General features: G+C 41.1%; 1 protein-coding gene and 1 pseudogene across 1 annotated transcript; both read left to right on the top strand.

Annotated features, from left to right (window-relative positions):
* The first annotated feature begins 10067 nt into the window (after positions 1-10067).
* Positions 10068-12602, top strand: LOC128092869 (histone H3.1-like; annotated as a pseudogene).
* A 2647-nt stretch (positions 12603-15249) lies between these two features.
* On the top strand, positions 15250-23208 carry LOC120415134 (uncharacterized). The gene is made up of 4 exons (XM_039576560.2): positions 15250-16453; positions 16924-16992; positions 17057-17116; positions 17178-23208. The coding sequence occupies exons 1-4, from the start codon at positions 15889-15891 to the stop codon at positions 22271-22273; spliced, it is 5790 nt and encodes a 1929-aa protein (XP_039432494.1). The 5' UTR covers positions 15250-15888; the 3' UTR covers positions 22274-23208.
* The last annotated feature ends 1381 nt before the right edge of the window (positions 23209-24589 follow it).

The raw sequence follows: 24589 nt of genomic DNA, 5'->3' as shown, positions 1-24589 counted from the left end.
TTCTGGATGGATATAGCCGCATCGACTCCATAAATAACTCCAATTCATAATTATAAAAAATTACGATCTCGCCTTCAACTTTCTTAAGATTTATTGACTTCAACTCCAGGTCCTCAAAAGCCACAAATTTGTCATTCTCGCAAAAAAAAAACAAAACATTTTTCAATGATCGATAACAATACTCTCTACTTTTGGCGAACAGTAAATTGGTTCCACTTTAACAGTTCAAAATTGAGGCTCTTTTTGCGAACCACTATTCAGCACCCAGATTTGTTATAGTCTAATACCTCCTTCAGCTTTTTTTTTTGCAAAAACCGAATATGAGTTTTAAAATTCAATTGAGTGATTCGACAAAAACATGCACGCATCCTGGTGGCGAGTAGAAGCACTACGCGACGATGTTCGGAATGACAGCGTGCTCGGAAATATTTTTTTTTTGCAGTTTTTGATTTTTATTTCATTCAAATATTTTTTAACATCGATGAAAGTTATTGTAAAGTGTGGCAATTGCAAAAACGGATCGAATGATGTATACATCATAGGGGCTGAGTTAATTTTTCATGCTTTTTTCCTCGAATTTACCAAAAAGCTCTTTTGAAAAATTGATTTAAATAAGATTTAATTGATTGATAATGCTCCTCATGTGTGTATTATTGATAGAACAAACTATTAGAGTCATATTACAGCATAATTACAATAATTTTCTTAAAAAATGACCAGTTATTCGATTTTTTCCAAAAAATTCCAAAAAATCACCAAACAGCTTTTTTAAGATCAATATTTTGGTCAAACAGGAAGAAAAGTAATGTTTAAACACTTTTACATTACATTTGATTATTACTTTTAACTTTTGCAACATATAACTCAAGTTATCCAAAATATCGATCATCTTTTTAGAAAAATCGTCTAAATAAAATACCAGTCAAAATTAATCGCTACAATTCACCACGCATTATGATCGTTAGCGAAATTGCCACACTTTGCAATACCCCACTTTTCTGAAAATGTTTGATTTTTCATTATAAACGCATTTTTTCCCTTAAAACTGCTCAAAATGTATGGGGGCTGTCATTCCGAACACCGCTGGAACAACAGCGAACCTAGCGGAAAAAATGTCGTCGAATTCTTCAATAGATTTTTTAGTTACTTTTGGGACCATCCATTCCATAAGCCACGTGGACATGTTTTTTTTTTTTCAAATTTGATGCCCCCTCATCCGATTATTTTTATATTTTGAATTTATTTATTTTTATTGTGAAGTCAAGACTTAAGATAACCTCCAAATTCTTAAGGAGGTATCATACTATGACAAACAAACTCGCACTTTCTCATGTTTGACAGTTTGCCAAACTCGTAAAAGGCCTCGTTTGAAAGCTGACGGTTCTGCAAACAAATGCAGGCAAACAAACAAAGCAGACAAATTGTCAAAAAGTGCAAGTTTTTTTTTTTGTTTGTTTGCCGTAGTCTAATACCTCCTTTATAGACTACGGCAAAGAAACTAACTAACTAACTAACTAACCCTGGCACAGCCATCCTTTCGAAAGCATCATGGAGAATGTTGAAGCGATTACTTTGTAAAATATCCTTCTTTTCTTAACGGCCAGGCTAACTGCCTAAAGTTAACCGCATAGATGATTCGTTGAGATGGTTATCTAAAGGTTTCTGAGTAGCTTTGGACAATCGAATTATGGACTTTTCATCACTTTTTGAGTTTCACCTAAAATTTAAGTTCTGCGACCCTGTTTCAGTTAAATTTGAGATTACATTGACCAAACGCTATTTTTCGATATTTCATCAACACTATTTTGATCACCTTATTGTATTAAAAAAATAACAAACCATTTTAGATCATTTATAGGGTCTTATCTGAGCTGAACAACACAACGTTATTCGGAATTTAATTAGGCTAATAAAATAGTAGTTTATGCAACAAGTTGCAAAAAGAGGATTTTTTCAGCACGAGTCGTACATTTATCCAACGAGGTTCACCGAGTTGGATAAATACGACGAGTGCTGAAAAAATCAAGTTTTGCAACGAGTTCCATACAACATTTTTTGCAATTTCAAAAAACACCCATTGAGTGAAATTTTAAGTCGAATTTTCATGTATTTTGTCAATAAATCGTTTAAATCAAAAATATGTTGAAAAGTGTTACTTTTCGAAACAAGTGCTGAAAAGTTCAACTTTTCAGCACCCATTTCAGTGCTGAAAAGTAGAACTTTTCAGCATTTATTTTGAAAAGTGTTGCTATTCGATTCTGTTATTTTTGGTACAGAAAAGTAGGCTATTTCGTCGTTCAACAATGACAGGAAAAGTAAGTAGTTTCACGACGGAATTGCAAAAAATATATTTAAAGTTTTCGATACCCCCCCCCCCCCCTTCTCCCCTCCTCCTCCTCCTCCAAATGAGCCCAAAAAATCAGCGGGCAAAAACCATTTTTTTTTTCAAAAAACTTCTAAATTTCAATGGAGATTTAAGTGCAATCGGCTGGAATCAATTTAAAATGCATTACCCTGCGTTTAGAATCGTTTTTAGCATGCATTTTTGTAAATTTTCAATGCACAGTACTGCAAATAGTTTTTTCGCTAAAATTCTTGTTTTCGTCAAATCTTAGGTTTTTTGTAAACTAATGATTTAAAAAGGACTGAACTAGTGTAAAACGCATTTTTAAACACATTTTTTGCATTTGATAGTTGAGATTTATAGCTTGTTATTACAATTTTTATATTTTTTATTTAAATTTTTAATTTTGAAAAAATAATTGATTGTAGCCTGCTTGATTAAAAAACAAACCTAACTAAGGTATTAATCCGTTTGAAATTGAGTAAACTGAGATAAACATATTTCATTAAACTTGTTTCTTTGATGTTCTTATTACTGATTTAAAGAATATTATACAATAAGTCTGTCAGACTAACATTTTGAACATCCCCACCAGCAAAGATCACTAACCTTTCCTGCGTTCAATTCGTTCCCACCTCGAACCACATATGTAGGAAGAATGAAAAGTAAAAAAAAAACCCTCAAAACACTAAAAGAACGAAGACGATCTCGCTGCTGCTGTGCTGTTCATCCCGACGACAATGATGAAATCCTCCGCTCTCCGAACGCTCACGCTCGGTCAACCCAACAATGAGTCAACCTGCGGTCCAAGTCAAAACCCGTTCCGCAGAATGGCGCGCACGTCCCGAAAGAGTTTAATGACACCCAGAATTCTGGACGGCAGCGCGGACCATTATCGTCCCGCGCGCTTTGTTGCAGATCTTCAGAGGTTTTCTGTCTGGCCATATGGCGATCAGCAGCAGGTTCCACTCACACACACACCAGCATACACACACAAAAGTGGCGCTGGCAGTTGGACCATGACAATGTCCTTGAACTCGATCGCATCGCAGCAGTCGTCGAAGTCGGAGAGCGTCGTACGGTGAAGTTCAATGACGCGACGACAACGGTGATGGCGGCGTCGGCGAACCACAAGGACATCCACTCCGCAGTTGCAGCTGTATAGTCGAGGAAGTTGACCCGGCGCGAGTTCAATCGCACGTCGGGAGGTTGTCGCGATGAACCTAAGGAGGGCACCTCCGGGCGTCGATGATGTCACCGGGAGACCTTCACACTATAGTTGTGCTACGGTAACAATATGAACACGTCGACACCAACTATAATGAAAGCGTTGGAAATTTATGCAAATATGGACACGTGCGACACAGCGATGACGCCTCGTGGCGTGGCCCCAGTGGCGTGGCCCCAGTGGCGCGTGAGGTGGGAGGACGTGCCAGAAGCCACATTGCCACGCGAGTTGGTCTCTTTCGTCACGTGTTGCACCTCTGGCATTTATGTCACTGGCACTGCTGGTGTGTCGTGTTGAGTGCATTCGTTACATTACTGCGTTAGTTCGGTACAAACATGCAATGTTTGGAACGTAATTTGTATTTTGTGCTGGTTTATGCTAGGAATATGACCTACATGCGATGGTAATAGCATTTTGTTTCTTTGTGCATGTTTTGGTGTTTCGAAATCATCGGAATAATAATTCGTTGATTAGTTTTAGAGCGTACAATTTCCCGGTCCGATGTTTTCCGTTTGGAGATATTTTTAGGGATCGCGTTATTTTCGTGAATTCCCAGGTACAGTCCAGACTCGGTTATCCGAACGCATCGGAAAAATGTCACTTCGGATAATCGATACTTCAGATAATCGAATCATAAAAAAAAATGTTTCGTTGTCTCATTTTTGATGGTTGAGCATAATTATGACTTATAAACTAAGTGATTATGAATAAACTAAGTGATTTAGAATTTTTAAATTCAAGATGGCGGCTAAAATGGCTATGATGAAATATTGAAAATATGCATTTTGTACTTTAATAGGCAATCAACTATTCAAATTTGACAAAAGTGGAGTCGCAGAACTCGAATTTAATGTTAAAAAAAAAAGAAAAAAAAACTATAACAAACTTTTTTTGTTTATGATTCGATTATCCGAAATCCCATACAAACCTTTGGATAATCGAACTTTGGAGTATCGAGGCTTTGGATAATCGAGTCGGGACTGTATTTTTTAGCAACAAAGCAGTTGGCATGATTTAATTGATTATAGATCGGTAAAATGTATCATTTGATTCAGTTTCATTAATTTATACTTTATGTAAAATTTCAGAGTTTTTTTCATGGCCCATATGCTCATATGTTTATATGAAATACAATAACTTATAGGATATTTAAAAATAAAACTGTAGAATGGTTCTCTCTACAGTACTCGTTCGGTAATAAATCTGCATTTTACACTGAAAAAAAATCCATTCTCGAAATCATGAATAAAATTCACGAATGCGAGAACCACGAAGGAATATGTTCACGTTTATAGTGCAAATGCACCATACTCATGAAAAAGTTCCTTCTTGGTTCTCACACTCGTGAATTAAATTCACGATTACGAGAATTGATTTTTTTTTCTGTATAATTGAACTACAGCCTTTTCAAAAAACAATAACACAACAGACCATAGGGGAGAGTGGGGAGACTTGATCCCCGGGGACACTTGATCCCAAACCTGTATCTCGTCAGCATGTGGGTAAAACAATTAGCTTGGTTCTAGAAAGTTATGCGAAATTTACTTAAACTCATTGTAGAAAACAGAGAAAAAAATTCAAAAATGTTTAGATTGAGTTACACACATTTTTCTAAAAAGTGCTGCAAAAAACCTCCAAGAGATCTTTTCTCTTTATTTTAATATGTATAGAATACACTTAAAAATTATTCAATTTTTTTTTATACGTGAATTGTTTGATAAACTTATCAACTAGGGAGACCTTACGCATTTAACGTTAAATTTATTGTCATACTATTTTTACAATCAATTATTTAAAAAAGTGCAGTCACTGGAATCAACCTCAACATTAATTAATTGGGCTGGGTTTTCGTACATAGTTTCTTTTAGTATAGTTGTACATAACTTACTGCAGTTTGAACAATTTTTCAAAAAAAAAAAAAGTTACCCCTAACGTTTTGAAAATGCCGATTTAAAATATATATTTTTAAACGCTTGGCATGATGCGAAGAGTTCATCTCATGAAATACCCTTATCATAGTTCAATGTTTTTAAAAGCTTTCATTTCTTACAAAAAGTTCATAGTTTTATGAGAAATTGACAGAGTTATGTCCGATACAAAAAAGGGGATCAAGTCTCCCCACTCTCCCCTATCAATAGCTCAAAAGTGATGAAAATGCATTTTGGAAAATTTGTGAACATCATGGAAAATATAACGCAGACTCGTTAAACTATCAGCCAAAAAAATGATTAAAAATGTTTTAATAAGATTTTGAAACATGAAACTCAAGATGGCGCTCCAATAATTTATTTTATTTTTATAGCTTTTTGTGTATTTTCAAAGACACCCAAAAATTTAAAAAAAAATTATGGAATGTTCGAAAAAAAACTCCAATAAACGTTTTAAAATTACGTGCCAACTTTTCGCGAAAAACTGGATTTCCTCTGATTTTTTAGTACAAAGTACCGACTGCATGTTTTTAGTTTTAATGAAAGAATGCTTGGTTAAGAACCAAACTGCAACATTCACTCAAAAGTTATGAAAATGCACATTGGACGTTTATGCGATCATGGACAGATTAAATATTGAGAATATTTAAGCTGAGTACGGAGCTTGGAAGGAACGTGGTCAAGGAAAACAGCGCGTTCTTTTCGTGACCTCCCTAAAAAAAACGCAACATTCAAAATAAAAATTCCAAATTAAAAAAAAACTAAACAAAAATAAAAATCCCTGCTATTAATAAAAAAATTTTATGGTTTCATAATTTGAAAATCCCAGCATTGAAAATCAAAAGACTTGAAAATTCTTATATTCTAAAAATATAAGATAATAAAATTATAAAATTCTTCAATTCTTTAGTTTTTAAATTCTAAAAATCACCTAAATATCTTGATCCGTAATCATTTTATGTGAAACTCAAAGATTCAGGGTGGCTCTTGAAATACCTTTTTTGAATTTCCGACTTTTTCCCGACTTTTCCAGGATTTAAAATAATAGAAATTTCATACCCACAGAATACTGTAGAGTGTTTCAGAATTATTAAACCAAGATGGCGACCAAAATAGGGGTGATGGAAATATTTAGAAACTGAGCAGTTCTCTAGGATTTCGGTCATTCGATTTTTTTTGTATTTTTTAATCCGACTGAAACTTTTTTGGTGCCTTCGGTATGCCCAAAGAAGCCATTTTGCATCATTAGTTTGTCCATATAATTTTCCATACAAATTCGGCAGCTGTCCATACAAAAATGATGTATGAAAATTCAAAAATCTGTATCTTTTGAAGGAATTTTTTGATCGATTTGGTGTCTTCGGCAAAGTTGTAGGTATGGATACGGACTACACTGGAAAAAAATAATACACGGTAAAAAAAATTTGGTGATTTTTTTATTTAACTTTTTATCACTAAAACTTGATTTACAAAAAAACACTATTTTTAATTTTTTTTATTTTTTGATATGTTTTAGAAGGCATAAAATGCCAACTTTTCAGAAATTTCCAGGTTGTGCAAAAAATCACTGACCGAGTTATGAATTTTTTAATCAATACTGATTTTTTCAAAAAATCGAAATTTTGGTCGTAAAAATTTTTCAACTTCATTTTTCGATGTAAAATCAAATTTGCAATCAAAAAGTACTTTACTAAAATTTTGATAAAGTGCACCGTTTTCAAGTTATAGCCATATTTAAGTGACTTTTTTGAAAATAGTCGCAGTTTTTCATTTTTTTAAATTAGTGCACATGTTTGCCCAGTTTTGAAAAAAATATTTTTGAAAAGCTGAGAAAATTCTCTATATTTTGCTTATTTGGACTTTGTTGATACGACCTTTAGTTGCTGAGATATTGCAATGCAAAGGTTTAAAAACAGGAAAATTGATGTTTTCTAAGTTTCACCCAAACAACCCACCATTTTCTATCGTCAATATCTCAGCAACTAATGGTCCGATTTTCAATGTTAATATATGAAACATTTGTGAAATTTTCCGATCTCTTCGAAAAAAATATTTTTGGAATTTTCAAATCAAGACTAACATTTCACAAAGGCCAAACATTCAATATTACGCCCTTTTAAAATGTTTGTTTCACAAAGGCCAAACATTCAATATTACGCCCTTTTAAAATGTTTGTCTTGATTTGAAAATTCCAAAAATATTTTTTTCGAAAAGATCGGAAAATTTCACAATTGTTTCATATATTAACATTGAAAATCGGACCATTAGTTGCTGAGATATTGACGATAGAAAATGGTGGGTTGTTTGGGTGAAACTTAGAAAACATCAATTTTCCTGTTTTTAAACCTTTGCATTGCAATATCTCAGCAACTAAAGGTCGTATCAACAAAGTCCAAATAAGCAAAATATAGAGAATTTTCTCAGCTTTTCAAAAATATTTTTTTCAAAACTGGGCAAACATGTGCACTAATTTAAAAAAATGAAAAACTGCGACTATTTTCAAAAAAGTCACTTAAATATGGCTATAACTTGAAAACGGTGCACTTTATCAAAATTTCAGTAAAGTACTTTTTGATTGCAAATTTGATTTTACATCGAAAAATGAAGTTGAAAAATTTTTACGACCAAAATTTCGATTTTTTGAAAAAATCAGTATTGATTAAAAAATTCATAACTCGGTCAGTGATTTTTTACACAACCTGGAAATTTCTGAAAAGTTGGCATTTTATGTCTTCTAAAACATATCAAAAAATAAAAAAAATTAAAAATAGTGTTTTTTTGTAAATCAAGTTTTAGTGATAAAAAGTTAAATAAAAAAATCACCAAATTTTTTTTTACCGTGTATTATTTTTTCCAGTGTAGTCCGTATCCATACCTACAACTTTGCCGAAGACACCAAATCGATCAAAAAATTCCTTCAAAAGATACAGATTTTTGAATTTTCATTCATCATTTTTGTATGGACAGCTGCCGAATTTGTATGGAAAATTATATGGACAAACTAATGATGCAAAATGGCTTCTTTGGGCATACCGAAGGCACCAAAAAAGTTTCAGCCGGATTAAAAAATACAAAAATTAAAATTGAAGAAAAAAGACCGATTTCGTAGAGAATTGCTCAACTTTATTTGTTTTTTTTTCCACCAATTATTCCAATTTTACTCAAATTGGTTCGCAGAACTGTAATATGATGTTTAAAGTAAGAAAATATAAAAAAGAGCGAAATAAAAAATATTTTCAATTACTTTCGGATAATCGAGTCTGGATTAGATTTGAAAGTTTCAACATCCAAAAACATGAAACATGAAATTCTAACAATATAAGCTAATAAGTATAACATTCTTCAATTCTAAAATCTCAGTCTATACTCGATTTATGTAAGCCTCGGATTATTCAAATATTCGATTTAAATTTCAGGCAGGGAATTCGAATAATCGAATACGAACTGTTTTGCCTTCCTCACCTTAGTGAGGAAAGGCTATAAAATCACTCGAAAAACGAAATTCTTAATTTGACCTCGTAGACCCACCTTCATGTATACATATCGACTCAGAATCAAATTTTGGCAAACGACTGTGTGGGGTGGGATGTTGATCAAAAAAATTTGCAATGAGTTATCTCGGCGCTGGCTGACCCGATTTGGACCGTTTTGGTCTCATTTGATCCGTCTTGGGGTCCCATAAGTCGCTATTGAAAATTATAAAGTTTAGTAAAGTATTTCAAAAGTTATGCTAAAAAAACGAATTTAACAAAAGTCCGGAAGATTGTAAAAAGGCTGGTTTTTGTAAGAAACCTCGTCATGTTGTCATTTTTAGAAATGTATTCAAAAGACCTTTTCAATGAGTTCAAAAGATTGAAGATCTGACAACCCTATCAAAAGTTATAAGCACTTAAGTGTTATTTATGAACTTTTTAGAGGCCGGTCCCCGAAATTTTGACAAAAACGTTGTCCGGATCTATCATGCGACTTGTCGTTGGATAGGTAAGCAAAAGACCTTTTCAATGAGTTCAAAAGATTGAAGATCTGACAACCCTATCAAATGTTATAAGCACTTAAGTGCTATTTATGAACTTTTTAGAGGCCGGTCCCCGAAATTTTGACAAAAACGTTGTCCGAATCTATCATGCGACCTGTCGTTGGATAGGTAATCAAAAGACCTTTCCAACGAGTTCAGTAGATTGAAGATCTGACGACCCTATCAAAAGTTATAAGCACTTAAGTGTTATTTATGAACTTTTTAGAGGCCGGATCTCAGATATTTTGACAAAAACGTTGTCCGGATCTATCATGCGACCTGTCGTTAGATAGGTAATCAAAAGACCTTTCCAACGAGTTCAATAGATTGCAGATCTGACAACGCTATCAAAAGTTATGATCACTTAAGTGTTATTTATGAACTTTTTGGAGGCCGGATCTCAGATATTATCTAGCATTACACTCAACATGTGAGGAAAGCACCAACCACCTAATGGTGGATTAAGTAACGTTTTTGAATAGAGTACGAACTGTTTTTGAATATTGATAATTTTTTTTAAATTTTAGAATAACTTGAGTTTATTTTTGACATAGGACTATGTCTCTATTTACTATATTGGGGGGCCAGTTCAGAAATTCGATCCAAAGCGTCACTTTTAAGCGTTAAAAAAGGGGACATTTTGAACGCTTATATCTTTTTTCCCTGTGAATAAATCCAGACGGTTGGACCACCAATCGAAAGAGGAAGACTTCAGCTATTGTTTAACTACATAGATAGTCTGACTAAACATAGTTAAAGCACTTAAAACATGCAATCAAAATGAGTAATTTTTCAGTACAAATCGGACAGATGACCAATCAGAGCGAGCGTATGCATTCGAGGCCGCGCCCCTTTTGTGCCGTTCTCCGGCTCTGCCGCTATTTAAGCAGAAAATTTCGCAAAAGCAAGTCACTTTGGAACGAGCACTCGAACTGTGCACGTCGGGCCGGCGCGGAGCAGCAGCAGCAGCAGCACAGCAGCCGGAAAAAAGGAGGAAGCAGCAGTCAACATGAGGCTAAAGAAGCTGTGGACGTTCGTACAGGTCTAATCGGGCTCGCGTGGGAGCAACAATCGAGCAGCAGCAAAAGGTGGAAGAGCGTCGTGGAGGAGAACGGGGATGGCCCCGCGAACCAGGTTCAGTCGTAATTAAACGGCCCTTTTCAGGGCCAATAAATCAATCACGAAAGAGACTCTATAAGTTCATGCACGTTCATTTCTGAATTATTAATTTTCCTGAAACTAACATTTTGAACATTTTGAAGGTACCGTCATTGGGGGAGACATTGGGTCTGGGGGTGAGATTGGGTCATACAAATTACTGCATTTTTGTATGACACAATCTCACCCCCGATGACGGTACGTGTAAATCACTTCAAAGCGGTTTACCGAAATATTACTGAAAATGACAGCCGAGTTTCCAAACTATCTGCGCCGAAAAAATGAGATTGAGTTGCTATCGATTAATTTAAAATGTCAGAAAAGGATAGATTATTAACGTAGACTTACGTCTTTTTCGAAGGTCATTCCAGAAAACCCGGGCCGAAGGCCCTGGAATATTGCGTCATCCGTCAATCTCTTAAATCTTCCTTCCCTCAAATCGAATCGGCATGATTTTGATTCCATTCGATTCGAAATTTTATTGCTTGGAACTGAAGGACAACTCTTTCGTGATAAATTAGTGGCCCTTAAAAGGGCCGTTTGTGTTTGGATGATGCATCACACTGTGGCGATAATCGCCGTTTTGTCGGCCATTTTACTCGTTCCTATCCGCAACTGAAGCGGCCTTGGTTGCTTCTGCGACTGCTAATGGCCCTCCACCAACCCGAGAAAAGATTCTGGTTGGATGGTTCTAGATGGCTGGATGGTTCTGCTGCTGGTCCTCTTCTTCTCCTTCTGCTGCTTCCTCCGCGATGGACTGATGTGGCCTTCTCGAGTGCTCGATCCAAAATGACTCGCGAGTGCGAGGTTTGGCTGCTTATGTGTCGGCAGAATAGGAGAACGAGACAAAAGGGGCGCGGTCTCAAATGCATACGCGCAAAAAAAGTTTATGCGTTGGAGACCGCGCCCCTTTTGAGCCGCTTGCCATATCCAAATCGATTTAAGCAACCAAACATCGCCCGCGCGTGTCATTTTGGAACGAGCACTCGAGAAGCCAACATCGGACCGGCGTGGAAGGAGCAGCAGCAGCAGCAGCAGCAAAAGGAGAAGGAAGCAGACCATCCGCCGGCCACCGAAAAACGGATCGTCGCGGGTTATCAAGAAGAACATCGCGATCAACTACAAGTGCGGCCTGGCCAAGCAGTTTAATTTCATCCGGAAGGCGTTCACCCGACGCAAAGGAACTGGTGCAACGAGTTTGCTGAAGCTGGCCAAAAACCGGAAGGCCGCTGGTACCGTGTAGGCCACTGCCGCTTCCGCCAAGAAAAGTCAAACTTAACAGTCCTTTTCAGGACTACCAAATCATTCACGAAAGAGTTGCATCTTCAATCATGAAAGAGTTACTTATTAAACATTGGCTTAATAGTTTTACGATAGAAACAATTGAATCTTTTAAAACGTTTTCAAAATGTAGTGATTTTGATTGCAGAATGAGTCAAGTACCTAATTTGAGGGGAAAATCATCCAAACAACGCGACTGGTGTCGGTCGCGAAAAGGAGGGGAAGTAGAGGGCCAAAATCATATATAACAACGCGCGCCAGAGCTCAGAACATCATTCTGACTATAACATTCGACGGAGTAACATCGCATCGGAGGCTAATTAAGGACCATGGCTTGCACGAAGCAGATAGCTCGCAAGTTCACCGGGGGAAAAGCACCGCGGAAGTAGTTGGCCATGAAGGCGCCGGCCACCGGAGGAGACGGATCTGCGGTTCCAGAGTTCGGCCGTGATGGCGCTGCAGGAGACCTGCGAGGTGTATCTGGTGGGCTGTTCGAGCACACGAATTTGTGCGCGATCATGCCCAAGGACATCCAACTAGCTCGTCGCATTCGTGGCGAGCGCTTCTGAAAGAGTTGTTTCTTGTCCAATTCCAAACTGTTGCCCTCTTCTCCCGTCCCTCGGGACGAGGCAGCGAACTGCAATAATTTGAATTTAAATTTCAGGAACAAATTTTGGTCTTCGGGGGCGACGGAATACACAGCTTTCTGAGGCTGCTCTCGCCCCCAACCCCTCTGCCCCCCCCCCCCCTCACCCCTCCATTTTGCTCTTAACATTCTTGCTAAAAATCGTTCTACTCCTTCGTTCCTCTCCTCTTTTGAATGGGTGTTCTGTCCAAATAGGGTTCGGCACGGGTCTTGGTCCTAAGGGTGTGCAAGTTCTGTTGGGTCGGGGAGTTAGGCTCAAAGAGCAAGAGTTCAACCCAGATTTAAAACCAGCAAGTTTGCAAGAGTAACAAATCTGGGAAGATCTCTTGCTCTTAGGCTTAACTCCCTCAGCGTTCGCCAGTCTGTCGTGTACGGGGGTTCAGCTCCCTCAGCGTTTGAAATTCGGTTGTGCGTCTTGAAGGGTCGTCCAAAAGCGCAAATTCAAAAGTAAGTTGGTAGAGTAGTCGTCCATAAACGTTTGGGTGGGTTGAAAGTGGTCTAAGGATGTTGTCAACTTGGGATTGCAAGTTGTCTATAAATGGTTTCCTCCCGGGTTGCAAGTTGTCTAAGGATTTTGTCGCCTTGGGTTTAAAAGTTGTCTATAAATGGTTTCCTCCAGTGTTGTAAGTCGTCCAAGGCGTTTGTTTTCTTGGGATGCCAGGGCGTAGAACTTTATAACCATTCATAACTTAATTTTCTTTTCAGAAATTCAATAATCTTCAACTTTTCTTTCAGAAATTTGGTCCTTTTTAGGACCACCCAAAACAATTACGAAAGAGTTACTCTTGCCATTCCATGCAAAGCCATAATCCTAAAACCATTCTTTTCAGATAACCAAACAATATGGTCCTTTTCAGGACCACCAAAATCAATCACGAAAGAGTTAGTCTTCTTCAATCTAAACCTAATCGCTTCTTTTGACGAAGAACATCTTCATGGGGCTCTCTATACAGGGTAACAACCCAAAATTTCGCGAAGCGAAATGATACGCCGTGATTCACCTTCCCCTCGCGGCAAATTTCTCCTCTTTTTGGGGCACGCTGGTTGGTTGAACAAACGTTTCCCAATCAGTCAATCGAGAGACGTGAGATTGATGTATCTAAAATCACCCCTACTCCACCGCATAATTTTCGGATCGTCGACGGGGCAAAAAGCGAATAAGGAGGTATAGGAGAATGGGTGCAAAAAGGCGGGGCATACGTCCCCGACTTAAATCAACTAAAAGCGGCTCGGTCAGTCAACATCGTACCGACGGAGCAACTTCTTCACTGGACTGGACGCGGCAAAGGAAGCGCCAAGCAGAAGGGAGAAAAGAAGCGACAATGGAAGCCGGGCCAGTCGAAGCAAATCAGATGGAAATTCAACACAGCTCTGTGCGCTGTTTAGAGGAAGCCTTTTTGAGGTCAATTCCGTCGGTTACCGTTTGGTGGTTCTTGAGACGTTATCGATACTGGCCGTTTCTGACCCGCAGACGGCAAATTAAGCGCAGTTGTGGTTGCAAGTAGAAGAAAGGCAGCAAATTGAAATAAACGGCCCTTTTCAGGGCCACCAAATTCATCACGAAAGAGTTATCTTATTCATTTCATAAAATGCAAACGACAATTGCACGCATGTTTAAGTGATTTACTATTTTCTATATTTATTTATGGTACAGTGTGAGAGTTTTCTCACAATTTATGATTCTTAGAAAAAACTGACCTTTGAAGGCCTACCTGAGACGCTCATCAATCAGATCGAAATTTGTTGTGAAGCAAAGAAAATCTTTACAGAAAGTTTAGAATGAATGATGACCAATTTATCAGAAATACATTGGCCGTAGGAACGGCAAATCAAGAAAAGAGTCTTGCGCGCTTTTGATTGATTACCGCGATGCAAATTTTTTGTTGTGCCGCAAAGAAAATCCATCACAGAAAATTGAGAAAAACTTCTTCGTAATCAATTCGAGCTTTTTCAGCAAATAAAAATCTTTAAACCTCACTGCCTTCTCGCCAGCCAATTTGGATTTGGAAACATGCAGTCTGGGTTAAAATTCGTGATTTGATATAACAATCCACTTTACGCCAATGATCAAAATTGTATAGAATACTGTGTGTACGCAAGCAAAGTAGATTGAGGTTAAAATTTGTAATTCGAGTGCGTGAAATAGTTTAAGTAAGTTTTTCGCAAAATATCACTTGTAAAATAGCTTGCTAGTTCCTTGAAAAGGGTCGTCAATTTTGTAGACTCGGTTCAAATTCAGGTCAACTCACTTCTGAGTTGGTTGGTTTGGTTGAGACTGAGACAAACTCTTTCGTGATTGATATATTGGCCCTGAAAAGGGCCGTTTAATTTGGTCTGATCTGGGCACCCTCTTCCGCCAAGGGTTTCAATCCACTTATGACGTCATCCCGTCTTCCTGCGACTGTCCGGACCGAGAGCGGAATTTGAATTTCCTCCTGCTGCTAGCCTTCCACCAACCAAAGAACAGATTTCCTAGGCTACTAGTTCTTTCCGCTGGTTGTCCTCTTCTTCTCCTTCTGCTGTGGCTTTTGCTGCTTCCTCCGCGATGGCTGCTTCCTCCTCCGATGTGGCCTTCTCGAGTGCTCGATCCAAAATGACTCGCGAGTGCGAGGTTTGGCTGCTTTTATGTCGGCAGAATAGGAGAACGGAACAAAAGGGGCGCGGTCTCAAACGCATACGCGCCAAAAACGTTTATGTGTTGGAGACCACTCCCCTTTTGCGCCGCTTGCCATACCCAAATCTATTTAAGCACCAAAACCTCGCACACGCGAATCATTACGGCACGAGCACTCGAGAAGGCCACTTCAGGACGGCACGGAGGAAACCACAGCAGCCGCTAGAGCAGAGGGGAGCAGAGACCAGCAGAGGAACGGCCAGCAGCAGGAGAGGAATCCGTTCTCGGACCGGCAGAAAGCCAGCAACGGGAGGAATTTCGTTTTCGGCCCCGCGTAGGAAGGCCAGCAGCAATAGCCGAAAGAAGAATCATCAGCAGAAGGAGGAAATCAAAATCCGTTCTCTGGCCGGGGGAAGGCATGCTGGCTGATGCTGCAGTTGAGGAGCAAGAATGATAAAGACGGTGGAAGTCGCCAGTTCCCGACTCGTCGGTTTTAACATTAAACGGCCCTTTTCAGGGCCACAAAATTATCACGAGAGAGTTATTCTTGAATCCAAATTCATTGCGTCAGCGAGAAACATACTGCTAGAAGCCTTAAAATTAAGTGTAAATCTTGTTAAACCTATTTTGCAAATCCGATCATGATTTTTGCTGCTTCACGCTGATCGATTGAAATGAGCTTCCCATCTTGGGATGTAGCATTCAAGTACCTAGTAGCACCATTTTTGGCGCTTCATAACCCTACTGAACTGCGGCTAGACAAGATGTCCCAGCATTTGCGGAAGGTGTACAAGGCGTCCTATCGGAAGCGGAAGAGAGAGGAGAGAGAGGAGGAGAGGCAGTTGGCGGATGAGCCTACCGCGGCGCCAGTGGACAACGCTGAACGCAAAAGGCGGTACAGGCGACGGAAGCGAGCTGCTGAAGGAGGTGGAGAGCGCGGGGATGAGTTCCCGGAAGGTTCTGGGGCTGGACCGTCGGTGTCCAATCCAGGAAAGCGGAGGCGGCAGGGGCGAGTGGGAGATGCAACGGAAGGGTCGACTGCGTCTGGCAGCACTTCTGCTGAACGTATGAGACGGTTGCGGGAGAGGAGGAGGACTGGACAGACAACGTTCGGTCGGAGCGAGCAAGGAGGTGCTACCGCGGATGTTACTTTCGTTGCTGGAGGTGTGCGACGGGGTGGTAGACGAGGAATCGCGGACATTTCGGTTCCAAATTTGGCATCGGAGAATCCCGAACAGGGTAAGTGCGATCGTAGAAAATTTATGCGTGTGTTTGTGTGTGTGTGTGTGTGTGTGCGCGTGCGTGCTAAATTTCTACAGCTTTTATTCACTTTCTAGTGATAAATTTAAATAAATTGGAAAGTGATAAATTGAAATAAATGTTATAATTAGATGAAAAATTAGCATTTCTGTAAAAAATCAAATTTAATACATTAGCGTAATCGTACAAATTTGGAATAAATTTCCAACACAATACTTGTCATGCCATAGATACGATTTTAAATGAAATGATCATTAATTCAGGTTGAAAATATTCGGCCTTGTGTTATCACTGTATTTCCAATTACTCTTATAAACATTCTCATCTCAAAACAAAGGGAGAAATTTGATATGCTAATATATAATTTTCGTGATATTATATAATTTTCGTGATATTATTAGATCCATCTCAACGCACTTTTCAAATATTTTTCATACGCAACTTTTTAGGGATTTATCCGCCCATGGAGGCAGACACAATAAGCCTCCATGATCCGGTGGTGCAGATTGATGAAGAAGGTGAGACGTTAAACACATTGTGTTATTGTGAAAAATTTACTAAACACGCAAAATAACTTTTTAGAAATGCCATCAAATTCTGCACCAAGTCAGTCGGATAGCATTTCAGATGGGGCAAGCCAGGGTAGGTCTTTAAATTTATGCGAAGTTTTCGAGGTTTGGGTCAACTCTATCGTGTTTCACAGAGCCAGGTCCTCGCAATGCAAGCAGACCGAACTACGACAGGGCCACTCTTGAGTTCCGTAAGCTTTTCGTTGAGAACTCGTTTGGTGCTGTGTGCAGCGTTTGCGACAGACTTTGGTTCAAGAACGACCTGAAGCCCATCACTGAAGCTGGGGGAAATGTACTGGTACAAGCCGGCGACTTTGATTCAACCGAAGGTTTCATGGTGTGCCAAACCTGCAACAGCAGCTTGAATCGTGGAAAGGTCCCAACCCTGTCCAAAAGCAACGGATTTGTTTACCCGCCGATTCCACCGGGTCTTCCCAAACTGGATATGATCAGCAAGCGGCTGATTTCTCCCCGTTTCATCTTTCTGGTGATTCGTCGTCTGTGTCATGCTTTGGGCAACTATGGTATCATTGGGCAGGTGATCAACGTGCCGGTAGACGTTGAGGAGATGGTTCGGGTTCTTCCTCGCGATCTTGATAATGACTGTGCGATTAATGTGAGCTTCAAGAAGCACACTGCACACAAATCGAGCCATTACTCGGGGTGGGTTTGCAAGGGGACTGTTTATGCTTGGCTCAAGTATCTCGTAACTACTCCGTTGTATAAACGTGAGGGCATTACTTTTGACGAAGAACGATTGAATGCGTTCGGAGCAGATCCACAGGAGGGTCCCTCGCGGGCGGAAGAAGCCATGCCACTGGATATCATCGATGATGAAGCCGAGCTGTTGGCTAGCATGCAACAAACTGCGATGTGGAACGAAGACATGTACCTGGAGCTTTGCCCTACCATGAACCGAATGCCCTCGAGTATTTTGTACGATGAGAATGCTGAGGAGTTGAGCAATCCCGACATATACTTTGGGGTCCCGACAACGATCAAGCAAGGCGTACAAGCTACTGTGTTCAACAAGGCGAGCAGTGAAGCTAGGCGAGCTGACAGGCGGGGTGCTCGTCCAGATCACATTCTGGCCATGGCCATGAAGGTGTTATACTGCCGTATGATTGAAGGGCTCAAATGTCACTTCAAATCTGTGGGAACAGATAACGTCACACGTGCCCAGCTCAGCGATCCAGAGTTCCAGAGGAATATGATGGAGATTGGCTTGGCTTTCTTCAAAGGGATACCGAACTCTGTGCAGTACTGGCAAGGACGCAAACAGGACCTCTTCGCCATGATTCGACAGTTGGGTAAACCAACAATGTTTCTCACCTTGAGCGCCAGTGAAACTCAATGGGAAGAACTGTTGAAGGTGCTGCACAAATTGTCCAGTGACTACGATGACCTTGAATTGGCCGACCCGCTGTCGGAGTTAAGCGCGTTTCAAAAGGCAAAGTTGGTCGTTGAAGATCCTGTGACGTGTGTTGCATACATCGACAAGCTTGTTGACGTCATAATGCGCATCTTGAAGTCCAAACGGTTCAGTCCATTTGGTAAATACTACGTTGTGGATTACTTCAAGCGGATCGAGTTTCAACAACGTGGTAGCGCGCATGCCCACATCATGCTCTGGTGTGCAAACGATCCTCGTGAGGACGTTTCCGAGGACATGCCCGCCACCATTGAAATGATCAACACTCTCTGCTCCATCGATGCCTTCCGTTGGTTGGGACCACTGCTTGGCAAGAAGCAAGAGCACGCTCACACACGTACATGTTACAAACACAACGATAAACGTTGTCGTTTCAACATTCCGTACTGGCCGATGAACGAGGATCGGGTATTGGTGCCCCTTCCGGCTGATGACAGTCGTCGTTCTGCACTGAAGAAACGTGCTCTCGAGTTTCGTGAGATTCTGGAAACGAAGACTTTCGAAACTCTCGAAGACTTTCTGGCCGATTGTGAGTGTACCGAGGAATACTACCTCGAAGTGATTCGTGCATGGCTACAGCGACCAGCGTTCTTCTTCAAGCGTCCGATGAATCAGCTCTACATGAATCCATTCAACGTTTGGATTGGCGGTGTACTTCGCTCCAACAGTGATCTGCAGTTCATCATGGACGAGTACTCGTGCGCCTCTTATTTGGTTGATTACGTCAACAAGACAAATCGAGGCATCAGCGCGTTTCACCGAGAGCTTCTCGAGCTGCAGGAGCAGTATCCCGACTACGACTATCAAGGCTTGCTGAAGAAGTTGGGCGTGAGAGTACTCAACAGTGTTGAGATGTGCTCACAGGAAGCAGCGTGGATCTTGCTCCGGTTACCAATGTCCGAAGCAAGCCGGAAAATCGAATTTGTGCCGACAATGTGGCCAAATGAGAGAACCCGATGCCGGAAGCGACACCAGCAGATGGACGACGAGGGACTCGACGACGACTCAACGGACGTATGGACCAGAAACATCGTCCAGAAGTATGAGGACCGCGATGGATTGGAGGATGTGTGCCTGGCTGATTTCGTCGCATGGTATGCACCGATGAAAAGCACCAAAAACAGCTACAAGCTGCGAGGCACTGCCAAAATCCTGCGATGGCGAGGATACCCGATGAGCGAAATGGTCGAGTACAAGCGAGAGGCAGTGCTCCTGTTTTTGCCGTTCCGGAATGAACGAGTCGACCTGCTGGACCAGAACAAATTCCTCCAATTGTACGATTCGCATGAGACAGAGCTCATCGCGAAACGTAAGGAATACGATTGTGAGTTGAATTTGGAGCAGACCGTTGAGGAATACCTCCGAATAATCGCACAGGAAGGCGATGGCGAGCAAGAGAGAGCCGCCACGGAGAAGCACAACGAGTACGTGAGGAGCATCGACATGCAGCCAAACAACGATGACATCGAAAACCTGCCGACTTCTGCACTGCGAGCGATTGTGAAACAACGTTCGAATGTCATGCCAAAAGCTGACTACTGTGCCTGGATGCGGCAGGCTAACGAGAAGCAGCGCATGTTGATCCTCCACATCATCCATCGACTGACGAGCTTTGATCCTGAAATTCCAGCGATGCAGATCTTCCTGACTGGACCAGCGGGTAGTGGTAAAACGTTCACACTGCGTCTGATGATGGAAACCTATAACCGGTACAGCCAAGGTCACAACTCTCGCAACAACGCGTATATTGCATGTGCGTCGACAGGCAAAGCCGCCGTTAACATTGACGGTGTTACGGTCCATCGTGCCTACCGCATTGCAATATCGCGCCAGAGTGACTCAAAGCTTAGCCCTGAATGGCTGCAGACGTACCGAAATGAATTCCGGAACGTGAAGCTCCACATTGTAGATGAAGTTAGTATGCTTAGCGCAGGTAACTTCAGAACAATGCACATACGTTTGCAGGATATTCATTTGGATTACCTTCACCCATTCGCTGACCAGGACGTTACGTTTACCGGAGATTTACATCAGCTGAATCCAGTCAATGCTTTACCAATCTATAAGGCTCCGAGAAATTCGATTGGTGGATCTTGGCTGTGGGATTACATCCGACTGTACGAGTTGGATCAGGTCATGCGTCAGACCGATGTGGTGTTCTCCACCATCCTCACCGCGATTGGCGAAGGCAAGAAACTGACGGATGAACAGAAGACGCTGATCGAGAGTCGGTTCAAGTCAGTGGAGGACTGCCAACGGGAAGCTCCCAACGCCGTTTGGCTGTTCCATCAAAACGTTGATGTCGATCGGTTCAACAGAGAAGCGTTGAGTGGGCTCGAGGGTCTGGACTGTCTTGCCGACGATATGATCACAGGTCACAGCACATCCGCTCAGGCAACCAGTGCACGAACGAAATTACATAAAATGAGCACAGCCCAAACGAGTGGGCTGCCATATATGGTTCGTTTTTGCATTGGAAAGCCCTACATGATCACTACCAACATCGATGGCGATGATAATCTGGTAAACGGAGCAATCGGCGAGCTGAAGTATGTGGAGATGCGGGAAAACGACGCCGGCGAAGAAGTGATCTACAGACTCTGGTTGCAATTCGATACGGAGAAAATCGGAACCATTGCAAGATCTAAGGCGCAGGCAGTCGTTAACGCCCGACCCCATCTCCTGCAGCAGGATTGGACCCCCATCACGAAGCAGCACGTGAACATCGCTCTTGGAGGTACGATCAAATGCAAGCGGATTCAATTTCCGATTGCGAGTGCCTGTTCCATGACAATCCACAAGTCACAAGGTGGAACTTTCCCCAAGGTCGTTTACCAGTACAGTCGCTCGCAGGAGCAAAGGCTGGTGTACGTTGCTTTGTCACGGGTTACTTCGCTGGAAGGACTCTACTTGACCTACGCGGACAATCCCTCTCTAGATCCGTCTAAGGAAAAGCCTGTGTTCCACCACGCCAAGGCAAACAACTCTCCAGCGATGCGTGAGTTGCGGGACGAATACAAGCGCTTGAGGAATAACCGTTATCGAACGATCGGAGACGATTTTTCTGAGGTGTTGGCGAGTAGTGGACCAGCATGCACCCTGATGACAATCAACGTCCAAAGCTTGAGCGCTCATCACCAGGATATATCGATCGATTCCATACTGACCAGTGTAGACTACTTGGCCCTAAGCGAGACGTGGTTGGATGATAACTCCTCGGTCGAGATTGAAGGCTACACTTGTGTTGTCCAGTCCAAAAGGGATGACGCAAGATCTGGCGGTGTGGCAATTTATCGAAAGACGACGACCAAAACCAGCATGGCAGTCCCGTATACTCCCGAATTGGTGAGTCAAGATCGAGACGAACTTTTCGGTGTGGCAGATAAATACGGTGACGTTTGCGCTGCTACAGTGGATGTGATGGGCACTGAGGTACTGCTGTTCTCGGTGTACATCATCCCAGGAACCACACTGAAGCAGAAAGGTTGGTTTTTGGCACGGAAGTTGCTCCAGACTGCCCGCACTGGTTTGCCAATGGTAGTAACCGGTGATTTTAATGTCGACGTTTCCAAACGAGAAAATGTCGAATTCATTAAGTTTATGGGCGAGCACTTCCAACTATCCTTAGCTAACGACGTGAGACAGACGACCACAAATCGTGGAACGGTCCTTGATCTCACATTTACCAGAGGCATACATGTGGCGAGCAATTCGCGGTATGTATGCTATTTTTCCTACCACAGACCCATGCTGTCTGTACTACGAACTGAAGAACCCGAGCCATCTCAGTTGCATTGATCCATAAACGTTCAAAGCCGGACACGACGATATTATCATCGGATTTTACAAGAAGAAATTGAAATGTAAATTACCAGTTACACCTACACGAACACCAACTCACAAATGAACTGTAAACTCATTAATTTAAGTATACCAGAAAACTTTTGTAAACACTAACTAAACACACTGACCCCTCCCCCACCCCCCAAACATTAACATCACTACATCAGGAACCAAATGAAATGTAAATATTACTTTAAGAAACAGAACAATATTGTACTACACACTAAAACCTACCCAACAACCGCCCCTCCCCTCTTCCACCCACTCCTTCTCCTTCCCGCTTTATTCATATATTGAACGTATTTAATGATTCATTCAACCGTCATCAATTGTTTATTAACAGGAAACCATCCCCCGCCCTCTTGGAACACCGCTGATGGACCCAGCCAGGATCAAGCCTAATCTCATTTCTTCATTCCAGGGCAAAAATTAAACGGTCCTTTTCAGGACCACCAAAACATTCACGAAAGAGTTGTTCTGCAATCATCCAATTAAGCAAAATAAAATAATCTGGTTTTGAATTTCAATATCTATCCGAAAACATACTGTACTACACACTAAAACCTACCAAACAACCGCCTCCTTACCTTTTTCCCCTCCCCTTTCCAACCAATCCTTCTCCTTCCCGCTTTATTCATATATTGAACGTATTTAATGATTCATTCAACCGTCATCAATTGTTTATTAACAGGAAACCATCCCCCGCCCTCTTGGAACACCGCTGATAGACCCAGCCAGGATCAAGCCTAATCTCATTTCTTCATTCCAGGACAAAAATTGAACGGTTCTTTTCAGGACCACCAATACAATCGCGAAAGAGTTGTTCTGCAATCATTCAATCAAGCAAAATAAAATAATCTGGTTTTACATTTAACTATCTATCCGAAAACATCAGCAATCCTAATCAAAATTTAAGGCCCTGTACTGTCCTATGTCTTTCGGTTATGTCTCTGACATACCATCTTGAACTTTTTTTTAATCTTAGATTTTTTTTGAGCAAATTCTAGAATTTTTAAATCGCTGAATTATCTAATTTATTTATTTTTTGGATTGCAAATTTTAGATTTATAACAGTTTTTATTTTTATTTATTTAAAAATGCCTGATTTTTTTTGGCCAGAAGCTTAAATGATTTTGGTTATGACACTCTGCTTCACTTTATTTCGGAACAAAAAACAATATCCAGCCTTAAATTTCAGAAAATTTAAGATTATGCTTTTTTAGATCCGGTCTTTTGATATAACATTTTTGAGCAAATGTCTGTGTGGGTGTGTAGACATATTTTTTTTCACCCAAATTTCTCGACACTGGCTGATCGGATTTTGTACGGGTTTGTTCCATTCGATTCAGTTTGGTGTCCTTAAAGTCCGCTTTAAAAATTATAAAGTTTGGTAAGGTCCAACAAAAGTTCTACTTGAAAAACAATTTCGCTTATTTACATAACCTTGAAGACAGAAAACACGTTAAAAATGATGTTGTCAAAAAAAATCACAAAAAAGGACCAACACAACAATTACGTGCCCAAGTGCCCATTTCGCACTCCCTTTCCTTCACCATTCCGCCTAGACAAACACAAACACACACCCAACGCTACGCTCGCAATCAGCTGGTTTGGTTTCCACGTCAATCAACCCAACTTGCCTGCACGCGCGCGCACACATACCGCTGTATGTGTGAAACCATAACCCAGCAGCAGTGGGTTGCGGGTTTGGGTGGTAGATACTTGGAGGAGAGTGTGGGAGGCAATGCCGCCTTCTGCTCACTCTCACTAAGCAAAGCGTCTTGAACGCGCAACAACTAACTAACTAGGCAAAAGTAAGCTCACGGGCATGGTCAGAGACGCGGTTATTGAGGTCATTACTGAACCAGCGCGTTTTGGCAGTGTAGAAGACGACGAGGAGGACGTCAATGGCGCTTCCTGGAGCTGGTCGTACGTGCAGCTTTTGAATGCGGAACTATCAGATTTTTGGAATCAGTTAATTTGACAATGGACACATTTGTGTTGCTAATGGGTTAATTTTGTGACAGGCATTGACTTGAAGAGGTCAGTTTGTCATTAAAAATGCCAATTTGTCACAAATTAAGCCATACATTTCTTCCAGTGTCCTCGGCAAGGCATTTCCCAGCTTGGATTCCACGAAACCAGTTAACCGGCTGTAGCGGCTTTGAACAAACAGTTAGTCCTGAGGCGGCCTCCACAGCCTGTAAAACCAAGCTATCACTTCCGTTAGAAGCGAATACCAACCAACACCCAGCGCGATAGTGTTGCTTT

Source organism: Culex pipiens, chromosome 2, assembly GCF_016801865.2.
Source record: "Culex pipiens pallens isolate TS chromosome 2, TS_CPP_V2, whole genome shotgun sequence".
NCBI lineage: Eukaryota > Metazoa > Arthropoda > Insecta > Diptera > Culicidae > Culex > Culex pipiens.
Note: the sequence above shows the minus strand (reverse complement) of the source record. Positions and strands in the feature narration are given on the sequence as shown.

Coding starts and splice junctions, on each gene's coding strand:
- LOC120415134 (XM_039576560.2), top strand. CDS start 15,889: ATGAGCTTCCCATCTTGGGATGTAGCATTCAAGTACCTAGTAGCACCA. Junction 16,454..16,923: donor ATCGGAGAATCCCGAACAGG/GTAAGTGCGATC, acceptor GCAACTTTTTAG/GGATTTATCCGCCCATGGAG. Junction 17,117..17,177: donor TTCAGATGGGGCAAGCCAGG/GTAGGTCTTTAA, acceptor CGTGTTTCACAG/AGCCAGGTCCTCGCAATGCA.